The sequence below is a fragment of the Megascapheus bottae genome, chromosome 6 (assembly GCF_031878675.1).
Source record: "Megascapheus bottae isolate mThoBot1 chromosome 6, mThoBot2.hap1, whole genome shotgun sequence".
Classification (NCBI taxonomy): domain Eukaryota; kingdom Metazoa; phylum Chordata; class Mammalia; order Rodentia; family Geomyidae; genus Megascapheus; species Megascapheus bottae.
In genome coordinates this window covers 40,906,048-40,932,882 of record NC_143514.1, presented here as the reverse complement: position 1 = coordinate 40,932,882, position 26,835 = coordinate 40,906,048, and the positions used below count along the sequence as shown (strand labels likewise).

Here is a 26,835-nt window from a genome sequence, read left to right as displayed (position 1 = left end):
GGGCTTGGGCTCAGGGCTTGAGCACTGTCCTTGGACTTTCTCAAGGCTAGAGCTCTACCACTTGAGCCTCAGCACCACTTCCAGCTTTTTTCTATGTGTGTGGTACCAAGGAATTGAACCCATGCTAGGCAAGCACTCTACCACTAGGCCAAACTCCCAGCCCTGTTAGTTACATATTATATATAAAATTATTATAGCAGGATAAGGACAAAATTATATAAAGACTGCAGGAATGAGTAGGCTCACAGACTGTTTTCTAATCATGTGTCCTTGAGCAAGTTACTTTATCTCTTCAGTTTCCTCAGTGTATTCTATCATTAAAAAGTATGTAAGGTGGGTGCCAATGGCTAAAGCATGAATCCTAGCCACTCAGGTTGATAAATCTGAGAATTCATGGTTCGGTTCTAAGCTGCCCCGGCCTGCAGGGTAGTCAACTAGAGCTCGAGGAGGAGTAGACCTGAATGAGAGAGACAAACCAGACACAAGGAGGGAGACCAAGACAGTATTCTGATCAAGGTCTCAATCTGTATTTTTGCACAGCAGAACATATATGTTTAGCAGAAGAATGATGGACGCAAGCAGGTTGCCTAGTGATATTGCTTAGTAACTATCTTTATACAACATGTACCTGAAACAACCTGGGGAGGGTCAGGAGGTGGTCAAATTGTTCAGCCGAACAGGATACATGAATCAACTTCTTTTTGCTTAACAAAATAATGCAGTTGGGTGGTCATGGAAGGGGTAGTAGAAACAATAAGTGATTCTTTCGATTTACAGACAGAGTCTTACAGTTACTAAGTTCTTTCAGTTTACAGAAACTTATGGTTTCTGGATGTCATAGCAATAGCTGTTTGGTTCCGGCACTAAGCTAGCCTGAAAGTAAGTCCACAAAACTCTTATCTCCAATGAAATACTAAGTGATAGAGTGCCAGCATTGAGAGAAAGCTAAGAGACAGGGCCCAGGCACTGAGTTCAAACCCCAATACCATCACACACACACAATTTAATAGTAGCTAAAATTGTGCAAGTAAAAGAATCTGAAACAAGGAAGACACTACAAATATTTCTTCTTTCTTTCCTATAAAGATTTTCAAAAAGTTACAGACTCATTTATGCAAAAGTTAGTTTTGGCAACCATGTGTCAGTCTCTTTCAAGGCCTGGAAACAAATGAGATTCCTATGACATAGAGAAAGGTGGGCATTTATTGCCAGACTGCCTCGCTGTTAATTTTTCCTTGCTGTATATGCATTGAGAACTGACTAATATGTTTTGTGACCTGTAAAACATAGAGAATAATAGGTCCTTGAAGAATTTGTGTTCTGAATTGCAGTAGATATCTGGCTTGTGGATAGCACTCAGTAAATGCTAACTAGGAAGGGTAATATTCATGGAGCTTAGAATCTAATATGGAAAGAAGAGGATGAGATTGTTTGCATTTCAGAGGTAAAGAAACAGAGGTTCAGACAGGTTTCAGAAACTTCCTAAGTCAAGTAGATAGTAGGAGTAGAGGTGAGACTTTGCCCTTGTTCTTGCTCAATGCCAAGGTTACTAGTTATGACAAGTTCAGCAGGCTAGTTCATAGCATTTCTTTTAAAAAGCTAATTTCTATTGGTGAGAAATGGAAGTTTTTTTTTTTCTTTTCCTCTCTGTCCTAATTTTTAGGTTGTTATTAGAAATTGAGCTTAGGGTTTACTGCTTTCTAGGCAAGAACTTTACTTGTTCTGTAGTTTTATTTTGCTCAAGTTTAGTTTGCTCAAGATGCTGGCTTTGGACTTGGGTTAATTCTCCTACCTTTGTTTCCAGAATAGTTGGTATTAAGGGAGTGTATAATTAAGTCTGGCAAGATAAAAATTACTTTCTTTCTTTTTTTTTTTTTCTAAACGGTCCTGGGGCTTGAACCCAGGGCGTGGGCACTGTCCTCGGGCACTTTTGCTCAAGGCTACTTTTGCTCTGCCACTTGAGCGACAGTGCCATGTCTGGCTTTTTCTGTGTATGTGGTACCAAGGAATCGAACACAGGGCTTTGTGCATGGGAGGCAAGCACTCTACCACTAGGCTGTGCTCCCCGCCCAGAAATTTCATTTTTTTAGTTTTCACTGGAGGGATTAGAAATAAGTTTTACAATATATTTTTTCAAGTCCCCAGCTTTTGTTTCTTTCTTTTTGGGGAAAATAGAGCATCTCTCAAACCATTAGTTAATTCACCTAGAAGCAAGTGAGAATTAGTTCTAGGATACACAAAATGCATCTGGAGGTGATGTTTGCTTTAGATTCAACATAATACACGCTGGCCTTTGTTTAAAAGTTTGATATTCTAAGCCAGCTTGTGCTCGGTGGCTCACGCCTGTAATTATAGCCTAGATCTCAGGAGGCTGAGATCTGAGGATAATGGTTCAAAGCCAGCCTGGGCACTAAAGTCTGTGAGACTCTTGTCTCCAATTAACCACTAGAATACCAGAAGTGGTGCTGTGGTTCAAGGGGTAGGGCGGTAGCTTTGAATTGAAAAGGTCAAGGACAATGCCCACACCCAGACTTCAAGCCCCACCACCGATCCCCCCCAAAAGTTTGATGTTCTAGGCACTTGCCTGAGTGATGAAGATATGAGGTCACATACATGTCTATTTCTACACATGAAGCAGGGAACCAGAGCTTACACCTATGAACGCAAAAGATGGAAGACCAGCTTCAGGTTTAACTCAGCTGTGAGACAGGCAGTGCACTATGTGGTGGCCAGTGTGGGTAGAGGATGGATGAGTTGGACTACTCTAGCTAGAGAAAATGAAGTAGAAGGAGTAGTTGAGTACTAAACACAGATCTGGAGAGATGTAAAGGTCAGAGGAACAGAGTGCAGGAACTGGGATGTCATGTGTGAAGGAATTCCCTTCTGAAGCAAGATAATGGACTTCCAAGAAGGCATAGGCTGTCTTCATTCTTTCCCCTCTCTACAATGGTGCCTGGCTAATCCTTTGGGATTACTTTTTTTCCCCTAGTGATCTGACCTCATTAGTCTGTGTATTAGTTGGCTCTGTGGCTGCAATGAAATTTCTGATTCAGGTTACTTAGGAAAGAAAGAAAGATTTCTTTTGGCTCATACTTCTGGAGGTTCAAATCTAAGATCAAGTGTCGCCACTGGTTTGAAGTTCTAATGAGCATAGCATGGAAGAAGAGTGAGTTGGGCCTATGGGAACACATGCTCACATATGAAATGAGAAAGAAGAGGGAAGAAGGGAGAGACTAAGAGAGGGAGAGGGAGATAGAGAGGTAGAGAGAGAGGGAGAAGAAGAGGGAGGGGAAGATAGCAAGCATTCCTTAAAAAAAATTTTTTTTTTGTAGGTCCTGGGGCTTGAACATGGCCTGGGTGTTGTCCCTGAGGTCTGCAACTCAAGGCTACTGCCCTACCCTTGAGCCAAGCCCAATTTCCCATTTTCTAGAGGTTAACTGGAGATAAGAGTCTCAGGTTTTTTTGTGCGTAGACTAGCTTTAAACCTTGAGCCTCAGATCTCAGCCTCCTGAATAGCTAGGATTACAGGAGTGAGCCACCTTGCTGTGAATTTTTTAAAAAAATTTTATTGTCAGGATAATGTATAGAGGGGTTACAGTTACATTCGTCAGGTAGTAGGTGCATTACTTCTTGCACATTGATACCCCTGTTTGTTTGTCCCTGTTTCCCTCCTCCCACAAGCAGCCCTTTTGAATGTACACCTCTAATGACAGTGACCTAAGGACCTCTACAAACCACTACCTCCCCACATGTAAAGTGTATCCCATACTGTTACTCTGAGAGTAACAGTGAAATGCTCGTTTCATTTGCACTTGTATTTGATTTGTAGTTTTCTCTTCAGTCAGAGGCTTTTACTCTCTGAAAATGCTTTAAATGAAAATGTAATGGGATCTTTCTGTTTCATTGTAAGGGGAGGTGAATGGAAATTGCCAGAAATATATTTTAGTTTTTTTTTTTTTTTTTGCTAGTCCTGGGGTTGAGCTCAGGTCCTCAGCACTGTTCTTGGACTTTCTTTCTCAAGACCAGGCTTTACCACTTGAGCCTCAGCGCCACTTCTGGCTTTTTTCTATGTATGTGGCACCGAGGAATTGAACCTTCGGGCATGTTAGGCAAACACTCTACCACTAGACCAAACTCCCAGTCCCAGAAATATATTTTAAAATAAGCAGAAACTCTAGAAATGAGCCATACCTGTAGCCCCATGGAAATGGGTTTCAAAGACATATACTATACAAAAAATTCTAAAAGATCGTATGGCAATCAGCTTCTAGGTCTTATTTACTTATTTAGTGCTAGGACTTGATCTCAGGGGCTTGTTGTTGTTGTTGTTCAAGGCTGCATTCTACTATTTGAATTGAGCAACAGCTCTATTTCTCAGTTTTTGTTGGTTAGTTGGAGAGAGGAATCTCATGAAGTCTTGACCTTTTCCTATACAGACTGGCTTTGAACCACAATCCTCAGATCTCAGCTCCCTGAGTCCCTAGGATTATAGATGTGAGCCACCAGTTCCCAGGCTCAGCATCGAGATCTTAGCTTATAATGGCAATTTTTCTTTTTCCTTGAATGGAGTGAAATAACCACCAGGGTACCCATGAGATTATGCAAATTCCCAGGTAGGTAAATCTTCTAATCCAAGCAATGGATATTTCAAAGTGGCTCTGTGGTTTTTCTTGAGTGATACACAGTGAAGGAGAGATGTAAAGGTGCCATCCAGGCTGTCTGTGTTGGCTCCTGTTACAGTGGTATAAGTTCAGTTACATTGAGGTGTTTTTTTTTTATCATCTGTCAATAGCCAATGAAACTTTTTCTCCTGATGCTCATGTGATGGGAAAGAAAGGACAGAGGAAGAAATTGGTTGAAAATATTAAAGAGAATATCACTATTTATTTTGTAAATTCTCATCAAGTTTTTCTCTCTGAGTTCAAAAGCAAGATGGTTATCATGGGAATATGTTTTGACATGTTTGTTTGAATAGAAAAATGTAGGCAGATCCTCTTTGACAGAAAGATGTTTGATTTGACCTGTTTATTTGATGGTGAAGTCTGACTTTGCCAGTTGAGTGAATTTTTTTCTATATAAAGTGAGCTGAAAGTATGACAACATTCTGAGTGAAATACATTTAAACCACATGATAAGACAAAAATGCTTAGCTGAAATTTTATTACTTAAGGTATTGTGAGATAAATAATATTTTAGTCATTTCTAAATATAATAAGGTAATCAAAATCCTTCTGGGTGACAAAGTTACAGTTATAATTTATAGACTGATAATTCCTTTTGTTTTATTTATTTATTTTTGAACAAAGTAGCTGTATAACATAGGCTGGTCTTGAGGCCCACTTGTCTCAGCCTGCTGAGTACTGAGATTACAAGCATATACCACTTGCTTGGGACCTAATCATTCTTTTTTATTATTATATAGAATATATATTATATAATGTAAATTTAATGAGATGATAACTCAATAAATGAGGACATGAATAAATAAAATGCCAGTAAATACAGAATAATGCTAGCTTTCAGTGGGAGAAAAAATATGGAAAGGGGTAACAATGTTCAAGAAGAAATGCACTCACTACCTTACATACGTAACTGTAACCCTTCTGTAAATCACCCTGACAATAAAATTATGTATTTATATATATATAATATGTAATGAATAATAGCTTTCAAAGTTCACATCAGCATAATGCAGAGGAGGCTTGACAAGACCTAATCATTTGGGGGGCCTGGACACTGTCCTTGAGCTCATCAGCACAAGGTTACCACCCTACCCATGGGCCTGGGCATTGTTCCTCAGCTCAAGGCTACTGCCCTACCCTTAGCCAAGCCCCACTTCCCTGTTTTCTAGAGGTTAGTTGGAGATAAGAGTCTCAGATCCATTTGCGCCTGGGCTGGCTTTGAGCCTTGATCCTCAGATCTCAGCCTGCTGAGTAGCTAGGATTACAAGCATGAGCCACTGCTCCTTGCACCCCCCTAGGCCCTAATCATTCTTAAGAAAGCATTTATTGGCTAGGAATGTGGCTTATTGTTAGAGCGCTTGCCTAGAATGTATGAAGCCCAGGATTTGAATCTTGGTATCACATAAACAAAAATAAATAAAAATCAATTTAAAAAAGTTTTATTTATTATCTTTTTGCCTCAGTTTCCACAAGTGCCGAAACTATGTTATCTACCATTCTGTGAAGTAGGAATTTGTTATTAATGAAAGTGAAAAAGTGAGTGACTTTCACAACTAGACAGCAAAGTGTTTTTCCCTTTTCTTCTAAATTAAATGCTTTAAATTAGTCAGGTTCCAGTGGTGCATGTCTGTAATGCTAGCTACTTCCAGAGGCTGAGATCTGAGGACCTTGGTTTAAAGCCAGCCTGGGCAATAAAGACTGATAAAGACCAAGAGACTCTTATTTCCAATTAATCACTAGAAAATGGGAAATGGGGCTGTGGATCCAGGGCTAGCCTGCCCTGAAGAGCTTGGGGCTGTGCCCAGGCCCAGAGTTCAAGCCACGCTCCCCCCCCCCCACACACACACAAAAAAAAAAAAAGGAAGAAGAAGAAGAAAAAAAAAATGAACTGGCTCACATGGTGGAGCACTGGCCTAGCATTCACAAGTAACAATATTTAATACATCTTAGTTGAAATATTGGGATTCCTTTTGCTGACATTTTACATAATTAAAGTTGCATTGTGTGGGAAATCCAGTAAGTAACGAATTGTACTAATGTTAAATAAAATTGATCAGAGGCCATTTTCTTGAACTGATCCTCTGCACTAGGTCCCTACAGACTAAATAAAAATTCAAAATAGAGTCATTCATGCTAAAATTTTCACATCACCAAGGTGAAAATAAACATTTTTTTTGAAACTAAACTTTTTATTTAGTCATCTGAAGAATAAGAGTTAGTTGAAGCCAGAGGCGATGGCTCATGCCCCTAATCCTAGCAACTCTGAAGGCTGAGATCTGAGGATCATGGTTCAAAGCCAGCTGGGGCAAAACAAAGCCTGGAGACTCTTATCTCCAATTAATCACTAGAAAACAGAAAGTGGGGCTATGGCTCATGGGTAGGAAGGTAGCCTTGAGCTGAAGAGCTCAAGGGCAGTGCCCAGGCTGAGTTCAAGTCCCATGACCCACAAAAAAAAAAATTAGATAGTTAAACCTTCTATCCAGTTCCAATAAAGAAGAACCCTCAGGTTTGAGCCTTATACAAAGGAAGTAATCAGAAAGAATCTCATGTTAAATAATCCATTTTTTAATATAGTTTTTTTTCTAGTTCTGTATATTTCTATCAAAAAAGAATAACTACAGCAAAAATCATTGAGATTGTGACTTAAGTGGTAGAGTGCCTGCCTAGCAAATGCAGGTCCTGATTCAAACTTCAGTACTGCCAAAGTACACATACACTAAAAGAACCTGCTTCAGAGCCATGAAGCACTTTGAGTTCTGTGATGGTTTAAGGACCAATAACTACTAGCCTACATTATTGTTGTTATTATTATTATTATCGTTTACCAGCCCTGGGGCTTGAACTCAGGGCCTGAGCACTGTCCTTGGGTTTTCTTCAAGGCTAGCACTTTACCATTTGAGCCACAGTACCACTTCTGGCCTTTTCTGTGTGGTGGTACTGAGGAATGGAGCCCAAGTCTTCATGTATGCTAGGCAAGCACTCTACCACCAGGCCACAATCTTGGCCCTTAACCTACATTGTGAGGGTTTCATTGTGACATTTTCCATTCATGCATACTGTTTACTCACTCCACCTAACTTGCCTGCTCTTATCTTTCCTTTATTCCCCTGTCCCCTCTTTTGTTTTATTTTCTATATGTATATGAATACTTTGGCTATATACAAAATACTTTTATATATAAATACTTTCTATATGTATATAAACTTTTCACCCCATCACTCAATTCCTCCATCCTCCCTTTCTCTCTCTCTTTCTTTTCTTTTCTTTTTTTTTGTGATAGTCCTGGGGCTTGAACTCAAGGCCCGAGCACTGTCCTTGGGCATTCCTCAAGGCCAGCACTATACCACTTGAGCCACAGCACCACTTCCAGCTTTTTTCTATGTATGTGGTACTGAGGAATTGAACCCAGGTCTTCGTGCATGCTGGGCAAGCACTCTACCACTAGGTCAAACTCCTTGCTCCACCCTCCCTTTCTAGCTCATATCTGCCCCCCAACAGACCTTGTCTCATTTTCCTGTCAGTAATTTTTTTAGTGCAGTTAATTATACAGTTTTACCATATTGTTGTTTATATTGTATTTGTATAGATATATTACATAGTTATTATATATATTATATTTGAAGCAGAATATGCTATTTCTCTTTCTTTCCCTGACCTGATCTCTGTTGCTTACTTTACCTTCCTGGGACTTGAACTCTAGGCCTGGGCATTGTCCCTGAACTCTTCATCTCAAAGCTACTCCTCTACCCCTTGAGCCCCAGCACCAATTCCATTTTTTTTTTTTTTTTGGTGGTTAATTGTAGGTAAGAGTCTCCAGGACTTTTGGGCCTGGGCAGGCTTTGAACCTTGATCCTCAGATCTCAGCCTCCTGAGTAGCTAGAATTACAGGTATGAGCCAATGGCTTCACCCTCTTTTGTATGAAATTAATCTCTTAATTAATACTGTGTTTGATGGGATGGAGTTTTAGGAGATCCTAGGATGGAAAATATAGCCAGTTAAACTGAGTTGAAAGTTTCTCCTCTAACATTTGTGTTCTGGGTCCTTGTGCAACATTCCCTCCCTCACTTCTTTTTTTTTTTTTTTTTTTTTGCCAGTCCTGGGCTTGAGCACTGTCCTTGGACTTTCTCAAGGCTAGAGCTCTACCACTTGAGCCTCAGCACCACTTCTGGCTTTTTTCTGTGTATTTGGTACTGAGGAATCGAACCTTGGTCTTGGTGTGTGCTAGGCAGACACTCTACCACTAGGTCAAACTCCAGGCCCAGCTCCCTCACTTCTTTTTCCACTTTTTGTTTTCCCTGAAAGGACTTGTCCATGGAGATCCCTCAGGCAATCCAGGTCTCTGAAGGACCTGGACTGACTGAGACTCAGAACCAAGTGGAGGCCAGTGTGGTACAGGTGGGCTATGGTGAGGGCAGCTGGTTCATGTCTGTGGAATTGGTAGGCTTGCCTTGCCTTTTGTTATGGAATGAAGAACAAGATTAAGCCTAACATAGTGGAGTACCTAGCACTTGGGAAGCTGGGGCAGGAAGATTGGGAGTTAAGAGAGAAGCCTAAGCTATACAACAAGACCCCTCTCAAAAGAAAAACATCATCCCCACCCCCTGGAACCCAACAAAGCAGGAATGCTGTTTGGGAGCTGTGTATGTAATGGAATAATCTGACAAGGTGGTAAGCATTGTAATCCCAGCCACTCTGAAGATGGAGATCAGGATGATTGGGGCCAATCTAGATAAAAATTAGGAAGATGAGATTCCAGTCTCATGTCAACAAACAAACTCAAGGGAGGCAGAAGGAGGTGGCAGGCAGGTGTTGTAGAGTGCCTGTCAGATCAATGGGCCCCAAACCTGGGTGATAAGGTTCAAAGGACTCATTTTAAACTCATGCTGAATGGATTTACCAGCCAGTTGTGGGTGTGACCCTTTTCATCCTAGCTCCTGGGACTACCTAGTGAGTTCAAGGCTGGCTTGAATAACATGGCCGGACTTGGTCTCTATATAACTAACTAACTAACTAACTAACTGATGTACAATTCCTGCAAAACTCTGAGTAAGGCATCACTATAGATAATGTTTGGAGGGAAGAATTTGCTATGTAGCTTTCTAGTTTCTCTCCATCTTCTGGGTAGAATCGATCCCATCCTATTGTTATTCTAGGAAGGATTTCTACCGGTCATTGCTCATGTAGGATGCCACACCATGCCAGAGGAGTATGAAGGATGTCGATTCCTTTTCTCCCAGTTCTTTAACAGTTTGGATACTTTCCATATTTTTTTTTCTTGAAATGCAAAAGGAGCATAAAAGTCTCCTTTTTCTGCCTCTGCTGAAGATGTTTTCCTTTATCCTGGAGTGGGGGAATAATAGAAAGTGATTTTTATTTTAGCAATAGCATGTCCAGCAATTGTACAAAAAACCAGAATGGTGTGTAAGATGGAGAGTTATAAGAACTAACTGGGTGGGAAATTGAGAGCTATGTATAAAGTGGAATCTATAGGCAAGACTTCAAAACCCTGGATGGAAGTAGTACACAGTGCCTGGAGGCTCACTGTCTAATATTCCAGATACTGAGAAGGCAGAGATTGGAAGATGGCAGTTTTGAGGGCAGCTCTGGTAAAACAATAAATAAACAGTAAAAATAAAAACAGGCCGGGAGTTTGGCCTAGTGGTTGCCTAGCATGCATGAAGACCTGGGTTTGATTCCTTGGTACCACATGCATAGACAAAGCCAGAAGTGGTGCTGTGGCTCAAGTGGTAGAGCTCTAGCCTTGAGAAAGCCCAAGGATAAGTGTTCAGGCCCTGAGTTCAAGCCCCAGGACTGGCAAAAATAAATAAATCAATAAAATCCAGTTAAAGAAACCCTATCTTAATGAAAAAACTGGGCATGATGCAACCCACTCTGGCATCCCAACTGTGCAGAAAGTCAAGCAGGAGGACGGTGGTCCAGGCCTGCTGAGGCAAGGAAAGCAACAGTCTACCTGGAAAATAACAGAAAAAGGGGGAATGAGTGTGTGTGTGCATCACAAAGTGAGAGGCTCTTAATTGAACTCCAATTCTGCCCCCTCCCCCTTCAAAGAGAGAGAGAGAGAGAGAGAGAGAGAGAGAGAGAGAGAGAGGGAGAGGGAGAGGGAGAGGGAGAGGGAGAGGGAGAGGGAGAGGGAGAGGGAGAGGGAGAGGGAGAGGGAGAGGGAGAGGGAGAGGGAGAGGGAGAGGGAGAGGGAGAGGGAGGGAGGGAGAGATTGCGGGAGAGCAAGCGAGGGGGGGGGGAGGGAGAGGGAGAGAAAGACTCAAGCTAGAAAGTAACTTCTATTGACCACCAGCCCGTCCTTTGTTCACGATTCTGTCCCAAGCTCTGGAACCGTGGGTCACATTAACAGGTGCTGCTGTTGCCAAGGCTGCTGCTGAGCAGATGAACGAATGCCTGGCCGCGCCACGAGCCCCTTCTGCACGTCTGTGCCTGGAGAGGTTGCATAATCAGATGCCAGAGCCCTGGATTTGATGGACAGCAGGTACTCAAGTTGTATTTTTCCTTTCTCCTCACAATAGACCCCGTCCCCCAGGAGACTAAATAAAAGAGAAATCTTTCTCGACACTTCCTTTCGCCCCCACAGTCCCCGTCGGGTCCTGGGGGGGTGGAGCGCGAAGGAGGGGCCGGCGGGAAGGGAGTGGGGAGTGGGGGAGGGAGAGGGCGCGGGCCGGCGGCTCCAGCGCGGCTGGTCTCAGGGCTTACGTAAGGATCGAGTCCCGCGCGGCCAGCGGGGCTGGGGAGGCCGGGCGGGCGCGATCGAAGCTGGGCACCCGAATGAGCCGCGCGGGCCGCCGAGGTGTGGGCTTACTGCACTGCTTTTGACCGAGTGACGCTTGGCTCCGCTAGCGCCCCGCGCGTGGGAGCGCACGGGCAATCCAGGGCGGCGCCCCCCCCCCAACCAGGGATGTGACAGTCCCGGACTCCATAGCGGTCCACGTGCGGGGACACGGCGGCAAGGGCCGCGGGGGAGCACTTGGGAGTTAACCCATCTCCATTTCTTCCCTTGGGTAGAGATTGGCTCGGGGGATGCCCGGTCACCAGCGGGGCGCCACCTCCCCCTCCTCCTCCCCGCCCCGCTACGTTAGGGAGGGCGTGGGGGGTGAGATAGAGGAAGGGATGGAGGTGAGATCGCTCACCTATCACCCCCGGGGGCTGACGGTGCTGGGCGGGGTCCCCCGGAGCGCTCCCTCTCCGGGGCCGGGGCGGGGAGGTGGCGGAGGGCGGGGCTGCGGGGAGGGGTTTGTCTTAAAGTCTCTCCTCCCCACCGTAGAGGCCGCTGGAGCGTCCCTGCGCGAGCACAGGGTGCTCGAGACCGGGGACGAGAAACAAAGTTCCTGAGCTGCCACCGGGGGGACTGCAATCGAGATCGCCGAAGCCATGGCCTCCAAACTGCTGCGCGCTGTCATCCTGGGGCCGCCTGGCTCGGGCAAGGGCACCGTGTGTCAGAGGATCGCCCAGAACTTTGGCCTCCAGCATCTCTCCAGCGGTCACTTCTTACGGGAGAACCTCAATGCCAACACGGGTAATGGGCTGAGGAGGCGAGGGAGGGGTGAGCCCAGCTTGGTCGGCTTCGTTGGGGGACGTGAACGGCCCGGGAGGGCTCGGGGCTCGGCCCCTGCGCGCTTCCCCCGCCCTCCGGAGGCCGTGCGGGCTGGTACGTGCTGGAGCGCATGCAGCCCGCGGCCGACGTTCGCGCGGCTAACCCGCGCTCGGGGGCCAGGCTGAGGATGGTGGGGAGGAGAGGGAGGTGCCCGCGGCTCCTCCATTCACCCCTTCCATCCTGCTGGGGGCGGGGGTCGGGGGTGGGGTGGGGTAGAAGCCCATGCACAGTCGGCGCGCAGAGCGAGAGGCAGGCGGTGGAAAACTCCCAGCTTGGCTCGCAAGCTGTCTTGTAAAGGCAAAACCCGTCTCCCAGCCCTGGGGTCCTGTCCTGTTCTCTCCAGGTCCTAGACAGCCACGCGCCCCCCCCTCCCCGAGCCGGAGCCCCCGGGCTGAGCGGTGCCCACCTGTGGGAGTCCCTTGGTGCGCGCGGGGGCACCTGTGGCTCCGCCGGGCTCTCCGGCGCGCGCCCCTCCGGTCCCTCGGCGCGGGGGGCCGTTCTGCCTGGGCGGCTTTAAAAGGCCTGTCTGTCCCGCCGCCACCTTCTAAGGTAAACCGTACCCCCACCGCGGCCCCCTTCTCTCCAAACTGGGGCCTGATCGCCGGGAGAATGGTTGCAAAGTCGTTCTGATCGTGGATCAGTCGTCTGGCTTCAGCGTTCTTGGAAATGGCTTCTTGTGACTGTCTCCCCGGGCGGTGGAGTTGGGGTAGTGTAGATCGTCTTCACCACTTGACAGTGTGGGGTTCTTCCCCGGCGCCCACGTCCCCCACCAGTTCCGAAGGAGGTAGCCTCTGTGGCACCGTGGGCGGGCGCGGGCGGGGGGTGGGGCGCGGTGACCCTTCCGGGATGCTGATGCTAGTCATTAGCAACTTCCTGTAGGGCAACCTGTTACCGCAGCCTGGGTCCCCTGCCCGTTACTGTGCTCCTCCGCGTCCCCGGTGGCTGTGGTTCCCAGTGTGCTACCTTTCCAGGGGTCTACATCTTAGAAACAGCTATTAGCGTGAAAAAGTAGGTGGGTGCAGTCAAAAGCCAGCCAGGAATTGAGAAATGTACTTAGGCGGTTTATTCATCTTACCTGCCCCACCTCCTCAGGGTCTTGAGCTTCATTACCCCATAAACAGGTTGCAAAGCCCCCCTTAAATTTAATTCTCTTTTTTGGGGGGGGAGAGGTCATGGGGCTTGAACTAGGCCTGGGCACTGTCCTTGAGCTCTTCAGCTCAAGGCTACCGCCCTACCCTTGAGCCACAGCCCAACTTCCCGTTTACTAGTGATTAATTGGAGATAAGAGTCTCGTGGCCTTTTGTACCCAAGCTGGCTTTGAACCTTGATCCTCAGAGCTCAGCCTCCTGAGTAGCCAGGATTATAGGCGGGAACCACCACGCCCGTTACATCTCATTCTTTTAAAAAAGTTTTACTTTGAAGCCAAGAGCTGGTGGTTCACCCCTGTAATTTTAGCTACTTAAGAGGCCGAGATCCGAGGATCATACTTCGAAGCCAGCCCACTACCCGCCCCCACCCACCCCACCCCAGATGGTTCAAGCCTGAGTACAGGCACTCCCCTCCCCCCACACTACCCCCACACACGGATGGCATTGTCCAGGTGGTTCTTGAATTTGGCAATCCTCCTGCCTCAGTCTCTAGAGTAGCTGGGAATACAGGTTTGTCCCACCACACTTGGCTCCATTTTAATACCATATTCAAATGCATTTTGTTCTTTCTGTATTTGGAATGTAGTCTTCTGAGGGAAAAGTCTAGTGGTTTTGTGGGCAGATTGGGCTCTCCAGGGTGCGGAGATAGACTGGTGAAGGCTTTGCCAGACTGACATGGAGCCCATGTCATATAATCTCCTATAGTTGACTAGATGGTTCTGACTTCTGGTAATTCATTGCAGATACGGAGCCTAACAGGCTTTTTTAATTGCTGGGGGAGCCTCACAAACTTTACTGCTCAGGCTGATTATGAATTTGGATCCTCAGATCCTTTGCCTCCCAAGTAGCTGGAATTATAGTCCTGAGCCACTGGCTCCTAGCTTTGTTCTCCCTTTTATAAAACCACTTTAATGCATCTCCTATCTTGGTTTCCCTCTGAAATCAGGATGCGGCTTTCAAAGTGTTTTCATTTCTATTGACAATCAAGTATTTACTATTATTTTAACACTGGAGTTTTAACTCAGGACCTCATGCTGGACTCAATCACTTGAGTCATGCCTCCAGCCTCCTTTACAACAGTTATCTTGTGACAGGATCTCATTTAGACTCTGTAGCTGGGATGGCAGGTGCTTTTGCCAGAAGAAATGGTTCTTGAAAACTAATTCTGCCCAGACTTTCCAGGAATCATAATCCCCCCAGCTTTTTTATTTATTTGTATGAACTGACTTAAGCAGTTTTGTCAAGGAGCGAACAACAATAAAGGACACTAATTTGTTTCCAGTGAAAAGTTTTTGAGGGTATGACCTCAGATTATTTTTCTCACTGGAAGATCTAAGTAAGAATCTTAGAGGTCCACTGCATAGTAAATAAGCCAGTATTTCAGTCTTCAATATTCTATTACCTGCTGTTTGGATGTAGGTAATCTCTTGGTGGAAAAGCACTAAAATCCTGTGTGTGTCCACTTCTCCTGTACAGTTGAAAGTCTGAAAGAAATGATGAAACAGTAAATCCCTAGGAAATGGATCCTTTGTAATGTTTTGAATTGGAAAGTAGCCTTGGCCATCTGCCGCCTAGACTAAGGACATGCTTGCCGCCTGCAGCCACTTGCCTGGTGAAAAGCTGCCTTGAGGGAAAGGGCGACTGAAACCTCATTCTGTGAATGCAGACTTCCCCCATGTGCATTGGCAGAATCCATTTATTTCTCTGCATAGGCCTTGCTGATTCTGTTGTTGCTATAGAATATAGTAACAGTGCAGTATAGTAATGAATGTCTAATTCATTCATCCAAGATATTTAGTGCCTGCTAGGTACTGGGGGTTCTTACAGAGATCTCAGATTCTTTTTCTCCCTTGGGATATCTAAGAATTTTAGAGGCCCACTGCTTGCTAAATGAGAAAATATTCCAGTCTTTATTTTTTCTATTGATTACCTGCTGTTTGCTTTTTAGCTAATCTCCTGGTGGAAAAGCACCAGTCTTTGTTTATAGTTGAAAGTCTGGAGATACTCCTGGGTCCCTTGTCCCTTCTATCTCTACTGTATTCCACTTCCCACTCTGAAATTGGGCTGTAGCAAACTACTGAAAAGCATTAAAAGGGCCCAACAGGTCTCTGTTGACGGCATGAGCTGCAATTTCTGTCCCCATATTTCCTTGGTCAAACCAGCCTATCGTAATATAATCCATTCTGTTTAATTAGCTCTGATTGACCATGAAGTTTCTACTTACCAAAGGCCTGATATTCCTTTCCTGATAGTTGTAATTCCTTGTCTGGCTATGCAGCCTGGAGCAGTACAGGCTGAGGCTTATCAAATACCTTATTTGGGGACCCACCCTGATCTTTGGCTTGCTTGGTTTTTTTCTTTTTAGAACGGGAGAAGAATGTGGAATTGCCCTAGGTGTCCAGGTGCTGGGTCCTACACTCATAGGAGATCACTTCCTACCATGAGGGGTGTGTGTTTATGTGTATGATATGGGTAATAAGTACACATACAGGGCTGGCACTCTCCAGAATGGGCCACATCCAGATTTAGCTGGTCATTGTGGCTTGTACCTTGTGAGGTTGAGCAGGAACTTGATCTGGAGTTCAAGGGCAACCTGTGTTGCTATATGAGAATTTTCTATTTTTTTTTAAATGATGGCTTTTTAAAAATGAAAAAAATTGCATTGTGTAGAATTATACTCCCAAGTTATTTTTTTTAATAAGCAGGTATTATCAGAAGCACACACACATTACATAATCCAGTCTCTTACACAAAAATTCAACAGTTATTTTGCAGAAAAACAGCCATTTCATTTTCCAAACTCATTCTTTTTCAACTTTTCTAAATATAAACTTATTTTATTGTAAAAATGATGTACAGAGGGTTCACAGTTACATAAGTAAAGTAATGAGCACATTTCATGTCAAGCATTGTTCTCCTCTATCTCATTTTCCCCACTTATGAGAATTGTATTTGAAGTGTTAGGTAGATTAAAAAATATTCTTCTATAGCACTGCATCTGATATCTCAAGAGCAGGACAATTTGCACATTTCTATTTGGAAGCATGGAGTTGACTGAAAAGATGGCTCAAGAACAAACCTGTTTCTGTTAATATTAACAGATTTTTGTGGCTAGAACTAGTATTTCAAGTGAGGCTATATACTGAACCTCTGTAAGAAGATGACTTGGCTCAAAGGCCTTGGGGTATTTAGTTTTAAGTATAACGGTGTCTTGTGTAAGAGTGAAAATTTCTGAGAATTGAGAGATCCTGGGTTGAAAGACTTGTCAGAGCTCAACAAGGCTCCTAAGTCAACTTTATTTAAATTGGTTAATCTTTTTGTAGGTCATACAAGACTCCTGGTAAGATTTCTAGAATATACTATGTTCCATTTTCTATTCTCAATTGATAAAACAAGATAAAACCAGGTTAAGCAGTGTCTGACCATCTGCAGTGTTCATGCCCACGTCACATCCAATTTGAACTCATGGCAAGTAGTACTACTTGTGGTAAATGTCTTGGCAGACATCAACTTTTATCCTCCTTTTTGGGGGGGGGCATGGGGCTTGAACTTCACCTGGGTGCTGCCCTTGAGCTCATGATGAGCTCAAGGATACTGCCCTACCCCTCGGCCTGGGCGTTGCCCCTGAGTTGTTCAGCTCAAGGGTTTCACCTTACTCTTGAGCCAAGCCCCACTTCCCATCTCTAGATGTTAGTCTCAGGACCTTTTATGCCCGGGGTGGCTTTGAATCTTGATCCTCAGATTTCAGTCTCCTGTGTAGTTAGGATTATAAACATGAGCCACCACACCTGGCAACAGGAGTTATATTTAAGACCTTCTGCTTGGGGTTTTCATGTGAATTAGCACTATTTGTGGCTTGAGGTAGGCATCCCAAAATGTCCTAGCTTTGTGCACATCTGAATCTTTGCATGGCCTTTTTCTGAAATTTAAAATTGCTTTTCTTTCCCTCCTTCCCTCCTTTCCCCTCTTTCTTTCCCCTCCCTCCCCTCTCTCACTCTTTGGTTCTCTTCCTCCCTCTCCCACTTTCTTTTTTTTTTCTCTCTTCCCTCCCTCCTTCCTTCTCTCCCTCCCCTCTTTTCTGGTTTTGGGACCTGAACTCAGGCACTGCATGTTGTCCCTGAGCTTTTTCTGCTCAAAGCTAGCAATCGTGCTTGATTCACAGCTCTGTTTCTAGCATTTTGCTGCTTATGAGTCTAATGGACTTTTTGGCCTGAGCTGGCTTTGTACTAGAATTCTCATATCTCAGCCCTGTGAGTATTTAGGATTACAGTGCCCACCAGTGCCCAACTTACTCTATTTTTAAAAATTCTGTTTCATTAAAAAAAAAAACAAACTAAAATAGACAAACCCCAGAACAACTAATGTTATGACCTACCAACGGGTTGTGGCTTTCATTTGGTTAAAACACTGATCTACATTGGCTAATAAGAGTTCTTTTATATTAATCATGGAACAACTATAGTAGGAACTAGACTGCACATAAAAGAACCCAAAATACCAGAGAAACTCTACAAATATTACTCTTTTCCTTCTAAGGATGGTGCAAGAAGTACCACCTTGACATACTTAAAAAGGTTACTACTTCCTGTAGTCCAATGGTCTTAAAAAAAACAAAAAACAGGATTCTATATAGACCAGTTTTAGCCTTGAAGCTGATCTTTTTGTCTTGGCCTCCCAAGTAGCTGAGTGGTATGAATCACAATGCTTAGCTCCTGTGCTCTTAAGTTAACTTCACATATTCCAATCTCTATAATCCATTCATTCAACAGGTATTTTTATGTACCTATTCAGGTATCCTTTTGTTCCTAAGAGGTAAGAATCCTCAAGGGAATGGGTGATAATAAGTACTTATGGACTATGTCATGGAGGAAAGGAGTTAGTGGTGACTTGATGACTGCTGTCATGATAGTTGTGCTAGATGGTGTGATTATGATTAGGGAAGATCTCCCCAGGGACAGCTTGGCTGTCTCCAGAGCTCATAAACAGTGAGTGAGCAGACTGTTTCAGGGAGAAAGAACAGCAAGTGCTAGGCCTTAGGTGAGAACACGCATTGCTGGAGGGACAGTGAGCGTGGTTCTCAATGAACAGAAGGATGGACCCTAGCCAGAACCAGACACAGGAGCAGGTGACCTTGTTAAAATGGACTTTTTTTGCATGCTGTATGCATAAGTGATGCCAGGTAAATGAGTGGCACTAGGAGAATTGCATGGTGGCTCAAGCTAGTAATCCTCATTAGGAGGTGGTCCTAGGGTGAAGGGAAGGGAAGGGTTGTGGTTGGGGGGGGGGGAGTTAGGGGGATGGAATCTGTGCTCTGTCATCTTAACTTGGGTCCAGTGGTGGGTGCCTGTCATCCTGTCTACAGGAGAAAACACAAATAGGATCTCAGGCTAGGCCAGCTGTCACCTAAAAAGTGAGACCCTGCTTTGAAAATAGTCTATGCCAAAATAAGTAAATAACTAAATGAATGAATGAATGGACAAAGGAGGAGAGCTGGTAGAATGACTGCAGTGATAAAAAGCATCTGTTTAGGTGGAGGGAAAGGGGGACCAAGACATGAGAAAGGGTATTTTTGTGAAGTAATGCGCCTTCTATCTGGTGAATATAATGTAACCCTTCTAATTACAATAAAAATATATGAAAAAAATCCAAATAATTCCAAAAAAGCATCTGTATAGCAAGTAAGTTAAAATACCACCACACCTGCACTAGGCAGGCTCCAGTGACTCATACCTGTAAATTTCAGGAGGATTCTCAGATCCTGTGAGATCTGCTAGCCTAGAAAGGAAAGTCTGAAATTAATGAATCTCCAATCCACTACCAAAAAGCCAGTGTGGCTCAAGTGGTAGAGCCTTCAACTTGAACAAAAGCTCAGGGACAACACCCAGGCCCTGCATTCAGTCTCTACTTTTGGCACATAATACAACCAAAAGACTCAAAACAAAACAAAAAAAACCCATCCAGGAGCTCCATGGAGCTCTTTGTGGGTGCTGAGAGTGGAATGTGGTGAAGGGAGAAAAATAAAGGGGAATCACTCATACTTTGTAAGAAGTGGTAGGTTCAAAGTTGACAGGGACTCCTAAGGCTGTGGCTCCAGCACTAAGATGACTATGCTAGGGTTGGACTAGCTGTGTCCATCCCATCTTAGGTGGAAAGTTTTCAGTATTTGCGGTTTCAGGTTAGGATATCCTTGCAAGAACCAGCACTCCACTGGTGGAAGCAGGAGGATCTCCATTCCAAGGCCAGCCTGGCATATTGGGAGAGAACCTGTGTCAAACCCCAAACAAACCAGAAACAAAGTTAGGAAAAAGCCAGAAGTGGTGCGGTGGCTTAAGTGATAGAGAGCACTAGCCTTGAGAAAGCCCAAAGAAAGTATGCAAGCCCTGAGTTCAAGCCCCAGGATTGTGAAAAAATTAAAAATTGTAAATAGATGATAGAGGCTTTTTAGTGAGATTCTGCCCTCCCCTTACTGCACCCACTTGAAATTAGTTCTCAGTTGATCCCTAAGGCAAAGTACGAAAGGTCATTTGTACAGCTTCGTGAAGATCAGTTTTGATGACTGATATACTTTATACTTTCACAGTCTCACCTTCTAGTCCCCAGAGATCTTGTACTAGCTAAGACATCTGCAGCAAGCAGGCCTTACTTAGCTAGACCAATACTTTTGAAACAATGCTGTTAGCTCTGTTCATAGAATTTTGAAATTAATTATTTAGAAATGAACTGTTAGATATTAAACTGTTTTCCAGGCTTCAGCATTTTCCTTGGGATAACATCGACCTGTGACCTTGGTACTTTGTAATTCTTGAGACTTAGTTCTAACTACCAGTTTGTGATGAGTGAAGCATACTGGCTAATGGATGTCTTATTACCTTTGATCAACACCCAGCTCTGTAGTGCCATACTCAGAATACAATTATGAGAGAAATAAATGACCTAGAGGTTAAGTAAGTTACTCAAGGTCAATGAAGTAAATAAATACAGAAACTTAATTTTCAAACTTGGTCTTCTGTAGGGCCGAGTCTTCTTGGAAATGGCCTGCTGAGATAGCATTAGTGTACTTGTGTAGCTGTAACAGAATGTCTAAGGCTGGGTAGGTAGAAACCAGAGGCTTACTTCGCACAGTTCTGAGGGATATCAGTGCCAAGGTCAAGGCGTTCACTGGACACTGTTCATGTGGCAGTGGGATAAAATGGTTGGTATTGTTGCTTTTTCTCTTTTGGACACACAGCCTAGATTGGCTTTGAACTCATGTTATCAGTCCTCTTGTTTCTGAAGCATTGGGATTTCAGGGACATACTACCATGTCCTGTGATAATAAGGGTAAAACCTAGGGCCTTACGTAGGCTAGCCCAGCACACAGAGCTCTTGAAATTTAAAAACATTTAAAAATTGAAGCCATAATTCCTTTCATAGAGACCTTACTATCTAGTGGTAAGCATAGAGATGACTATATAGTATAGACAAAATATAATTTGCCTTTTTTAACTCGGGCTAGTATACTCATTGGCTTTGTAAGCATGTGTGTGTGTGTGTTGGTAAGTTAAACTTGATTGCTTCTTACTTTGTAAAGATCTGTAGATGGTAGGTTTTTCTGGTAGCATCAGATGGAGTCATTCAGTAGGATCCTTGCATCTCTCGTGCTCTATACTCCCATTCACCTGGTCAGGGTGCTTTGGTTTTTGTTTATGGTCTTCCCTAGGGAATGGTTCCTTGGACAAACCACTGGCCCAATGCCACTGCATTGAGCATTTAGGCACAATGCGTGTCATGGGACAGTTATAAGCTCACTGTTTCGTTAAGCCCCTTGGATCTGTGATATCTATCCGTTTTTCCTTAAATTTCCCTTGTGTTTAGTCTTGTCCCAACAGAAATGCCCATATTAAAGTTACTTGTCCTGAACTCATAATTACTTATTTTCCTTTTCAAAAGTGTGTTATCACTAATATGGACTGTTTTCTAATTTATCTGTTTATCTGACTGGGTTGATTTTTCTGTATCTTTGTTTTTTGTTGACTTAGTGGAACTGGGGAACCTGAGGCCTTGTACATGCTAGACATGAGCTCAATTACTGCATTATTCTGGTTAATTTTTGACTTTTGTTTTCATAATTCTAACTCCTGTATTTTTGTTTTCTGGAGCATTTGATAGTAGTCTATCCTAGAGAGCTATACAATATTGATTACATATGTGTGTCAAATTTCCTGATTTTTTTTTTTTTTTTTGCCAGACCTGAGGTTTGAACTCAGGACTTCAACACTGTTCGCCACAACACCACTTGCAGGTTTTTCTATGTATGTGGTATGGAAGAATTGAACACCACTTTTGGCTTTTTCTGTGTATGTGAATCGAACTTGGGTCTTCGTGCTTGCTAAGGCAAGCACTCTACCACTAGGTCAAACTCCCGGCCCCTGATTTTCTTCTCTTTTCTTGTTACTGGAGACTTGCACTTTGTTGGGTAGCTTGCTTGACTTGTGTTCTGCCACTCGAGTCACACCTCCAGCCATCTTCTTTGCTGATTATTTTGGAGAGGGAGTCTTCAGACTTTTCTGCTTGGGTGAGTCTTGAACTGTAATCCTTAAGAATTCAGTCTGCTGAATAGCATGAGCCATCAATGTCTCATTTCAATTTTTGTAAATATAACTACTAATACTCTCTAAGGGTATGATTTGGTTTTCCAAAATAGTTTCTTTAACCTGTGGTTATTTTAAGTTACTTTTTTTAAAAAAGAATTTATTAATGTTGATTTTTACATCATATTTTAAATGACAGGTTTAACAAATGAGTGTTCAAGAAGGGAATCTCTATTTACAATCACTGGGACTTAGTATTTAGAACTTAATCAAAATTAGGCTAAGGGTTTGTATGTCATAGAAACGTTAATTTATGAAATAAAACATGTCTATAGAGTCATAGGTTTTTATATCTATATAGTTATGTTTCTAACTATAGATGTTTTAAAAAATTAAGCGCATAATCTCCTTTCCATTGAGTTCTGTTGGTTTTCCAGTGTTCTTAGGGAACTAAACATTATGCATAATAATGAATGTGTTGAGTTTAATCATTCTGTTTTTTAATGCCTAAGACTTGGAAGGGATTTTAGGTCATTCTGTCCAAGTGGCTATTCTCTCCATTATTCTTTCTTTAGAGGCTGACAGCTAACTCTGGAAACAAGCTCTTTTCACTGCTGGAGAGGTCTAATTATTGGAAGATTTTTGTTTTTTCCGTAGCCTGAGACGGACTTCTTGAAGCTGTCATTAATAAACTGCTCTCTACTTTTCCAACTTCAGTCTTCAGTGTTATATAAGTGAAATCAACTAGCTCTTCCAATAATTAGAAATATTTTCACCACTTGGCATTACTTTGCCAACATAAGTGGTATTTTTTTCCTCCAAGAAAAATGACCCTTGTTCCATACACCTCTGTTCCATTCAGTGAGTCCTCTGCCATAGACATCGCCAATTGGCTAATTATGGCACCTCTGTAGTTATGGTGATTTACTTTCCATAGTCTACTCTTCCTAAATGTATTGATTTATTTTTATTTTTTAAAATTATTTTATTGTCAAGATGATATGTAGAGGTGTTACAGTTACATATGTAAGAAAATGAGTTCATTTTGGGCTAAACATTGTTATCCCCCTCATTTTTCTCCCACTTTTCCTTCCCCAAACCCTCTCTTCCTGAAAGTCGTAAAGTTCATTTCCAGTACATTGTCATGTAAGTATCATTGTTGCATTAGTTTGCCCTTTGTTCCACCATTTAGTATTTTTCTTGTAGTGATTTATTTTGGTTTTATTATTTTTTTAATTTTTTTATTGTAATTAGTAAAAGGGTTACATGATATTTGCCAGATAGAGGGTGCATTAATTCACATACATTGATACCCTTTCACATGTCTTGGTACCCATTACCCTCCCCCTCACACCCCCCATTTATTTTATTTTTTGCCAGTTCTGAGGCACGAACTCAGGGCCTGGGTGCTTTCCCTGAGCCTCTTCATGCTTAAAGCTAGTGACACTACAATTTGAGTCACAGCACCATTTTTGGCTTTTTTTCTGAGTAGTTTTTGGAGATGAGTCTCACAGGGGATAAAACCATGAGAAGGGGTATCAATGTTTGTGAAATAATGCACCTTCTATCTGGCAAATAAAGTGACATTGTTGAGGTGTTCCCATCAAACTCAGTCCCCTCTACTAATGCCCTTTTACTTATTCTAAATTTGTATGTTATTGGGCAAATTCAGAATGTTCCCCTGTAATATCCACCAGCTTTGTCAGCCTTTTAAAAGCCCAGTGTTTTGGGAGTGGATGTTAGGATCATCCTAGTGTAGGCAGGTACCAGCTACTTCTACTTTTGATCTTAGAATCTGAGGACAGAGATCTCCTTCCTTGGCCAAAGGGAGGGTTAGGGTGGCTGTGGATCTTTAGGAGGAACAGCAGGGATGTGGTATGGTTGTCCTTAATTTAAATATTGCTTGACAGCAAGGAGCTGGCCACTCATGATTGCATTTGCCCTGTCATCTCTAGTTGTCATTTATTTGGATCTTTTTTTTTTTTTTTTGCCAGTCCTGGGCTTGAGCTCAGGGCCTGAGCACTGTCCTTGGACTTTCTCAAGGCTAGAGCTCTACCACTTGAGCCTCAGCACCACTTCCGGCTTTTTTCTATGTATGTGGTACCGAGGAATCGAACCCGGGTCTTCATGAATGCTAGGCAAGCACTTTAACCACTAGGCCAAACTCCCGGCCCCTTATTTGGATCTTTATTCACCTGTCACTTTCTAAAATCCAACCCTGCACTGGTTTATGCTAGCTGTTTTAGTGATTCAAAGCTCCCAGCAGTGGTATTTTTGCATAGGTGTTTGGGCTTGATTTACAGACTAACTTGCCTATAGATATCTATGACTTTGGACTTTGTTTACAGAGGAGAGTGATGCCAAAGCAACCTCATTCCTGTGAATGTTAAGTTAGTAGCTGTCAACCTGGCTAGGGCTTTAAGGAGGCAGTAAGGTCAGTGACACAAAATTTAAAGCCCCAGTCTTGGGGCTGGAATTTAGCCCTGAGCTTCTTTGGCTCAGGGCTCGCACTCTACCATTTGTGCCACAGTGATACTTCCAGCATTTTTGGTAGTTTGTTGGAGATAAGAATTTCATGGGCGGGCAAGGAGTTTAGCCTAGTGGTGGAGTGCTTGCCTAGCATGCACGAAGACCCGGGTTCGATTCCTCGGTACCACATACATAGAAAAAAGCCAGAAATGGTGCTGAGGCTCAAGTGATAAAGCTCTAAACTTGAGAAGAACCCAACGACAGTTCTCAGGCCCTGAGTCCAAGCCCAGGACTGGCAAAAAAAAAAAAAAAAAAAAAAAAATTCACGGGCTTTCCTGCCCAGACTGGCTTTGAGCCACACTCAGGCTCTTTTGAAGCTAGGATTACAGGTGTGAGCCACTGGGACCTAGATTTAATGTTTTTTAATTTAATATATTTAACATTTTAAAACTACAGTAGCTATTCACAGGCTTGAGCTCATTACTGATACTCTGTGTGGACAACAGATTAGCTTAGTACATTGAACCTGAGCTCCTGGACTCAAGAAATCCTTTGGGGCACGGGGAAAGGGAAAGGGAGTCAAGGTTCAAGAATTAATGCACTTAATACCTGATGAATGTAACTAACCCCACTATATATTACCCCAACAATAAAATATAATAAAAAAAAAAAGAAATCCTTTGCCTTAGCCTAGCTGGGACTATCACAACATCAGATTCTAAATACCAAATATTTAGGCAAAGCATGGTAGTGTGCACCGGAGACTAATGCCAGCATGGGCTATATAGGGAGAGAATCTTTTTAAAATATAAAAGCCAACGTTTTAAAGACCAGAGCCAAAGACCCAAAAGGATTTGAGTTAGGCTGAGGTGACAGAACAAATGTTGGTCATTTTTCATTGTGGAATATTTGGCATTTATTTTTATTAAAGTGGCTATTTAAATAAGCATTTAAGATATTAAAAGAATAATTAAAAACACCATTGACATTTGTTGGTATGCAGTGGTGTGATGGATTTTCATTAGCAGAAGGGACTCTATTCCTCTACCCTCAGCTTAGATTTCTGTTGGATAGTTTTTTTGAGTAGAAATCCAGATCTCTTAACTCAGTCAACTTTATTTAGGATGCAGGAAGATGTCTTCCACTAGAGAGAGGTGCTTTGAATGTCAGGCTCCAAACACTGTTAGAGTGTGAACTCCAGAGAATTAAAAAAGTATGCTAGCTGATGTGAAGAGGAGTGCAGCAAAACAGGCAGATTGAAACACTGCTCCTCCTCCATGACTAGGCTTGTGAAAGACAGTCACAGATGGTGTCGGAGACCGAGATGGGGCTGCCGCTGATGGGTGGGCCAAGATGTTGGAAGTGATAGCAGACAGTAATGCTCCAGGGCTGGCAAATGGTGTTTCTAGTAGGTAAATTATGATGATAGAATCTCTGCAATTCCAGTTCTGCTGCCATTTGCCTTTCATTCCCCCCCCCCCCCCTCTCTCTCTCTCTCTCTCTCTCTCTCTCTCACTGTGGTTCTGAAGATTGAACTTGGTCTTGTGCTTTCTAGGCAGGCACTCTACCACATGATCTATGCCTCCAGTTTCTTTTTACATTGATTATTTTCCAGGTAGGGTCTCTATACCCAGGCTGGGCTGGGATACAGTCCTTCTGTTCTTTTCCCATATGCTGGAGATGACAGATGGATGCCACCAGGTTTAGCCATTGCTTGAGGTAGAAGATCATGAATTTTTTTTTTCCCCCTCAAGGTTAGTAGTCTACCACTTGATCCACAGTCCCACTTTTGGGTTTTTTTGGTGGTTAATTGGAGATTAGGGTCTTGAGCATCTCCTCCCCAGGCTGACTGAACTACTGTCCTCAGAGCTCAGCCTCCTGAGTGTCTAGGATTATAGGAGTGAGCCAGCAGCACCCAGCCAGATCTCATGAACTTCTGTGTTTGATCATGTGATCTCTGCCTCCCAAGCGATAAGGGTTGTAGGCTTGAGCCATCCCACCCTGCTGCCTTTAGTTATGCCTTAAATCAGTTTCATCATTAATAGCCTTTAAAGGGAAAAGAAACGGAAAAAAGCATTGCAGAATCAAGTATTGAACACTTGTCTCAGTAGTCTGTCAGAGAAGGCAAAGCAGCTGTCTAGGGCGTCATCTCTTGTTGGCAGTGGGTCTCACTTCCTTGCGTTTTTAAATTGGTAGCATAAAAATCTGAGGTGGTTGCTTTTAAAAGATCGTGTAGGGGGGAAAACCAAGACAGGTGGGGCGGGGTGTGGGGGAGGGTAATGGGTACCAAGATATGTGAAAGAGTATCAATGTATGTGAATTAATGCACCTTCTATCTGGCAAA

General features: G+C 43.4%; 1 protein-coding gene across 1 annotated transcript in view; it reads left to right on the top strand.

The window, feature by feature from the left end:
* The first annotated feature begins 11,039 nt into the window (after window positions 1–11,039).
* Window positions 11,040–26,835, top strand: part of Ak4 (adenylate kinase 4) — a 49,720-nt gene continuing 33,924 nt past the window's right edge. The window contains exons 1-2 of the mRNA XM_090334681.1: window positions 11,040–11,185; window positions 11,975–12,226. Coding sequence (XP_090190807.1) covers window positions 12,082–12,226 — 145 coding nt within the window. The 5' untranslated portion in view covers window positions 11,040–11,185; window positions 11,975–12,081. The remainder of the gene's footprint in view (window positions 11,186–11,974; window positions 12,227–26,835) is intronic.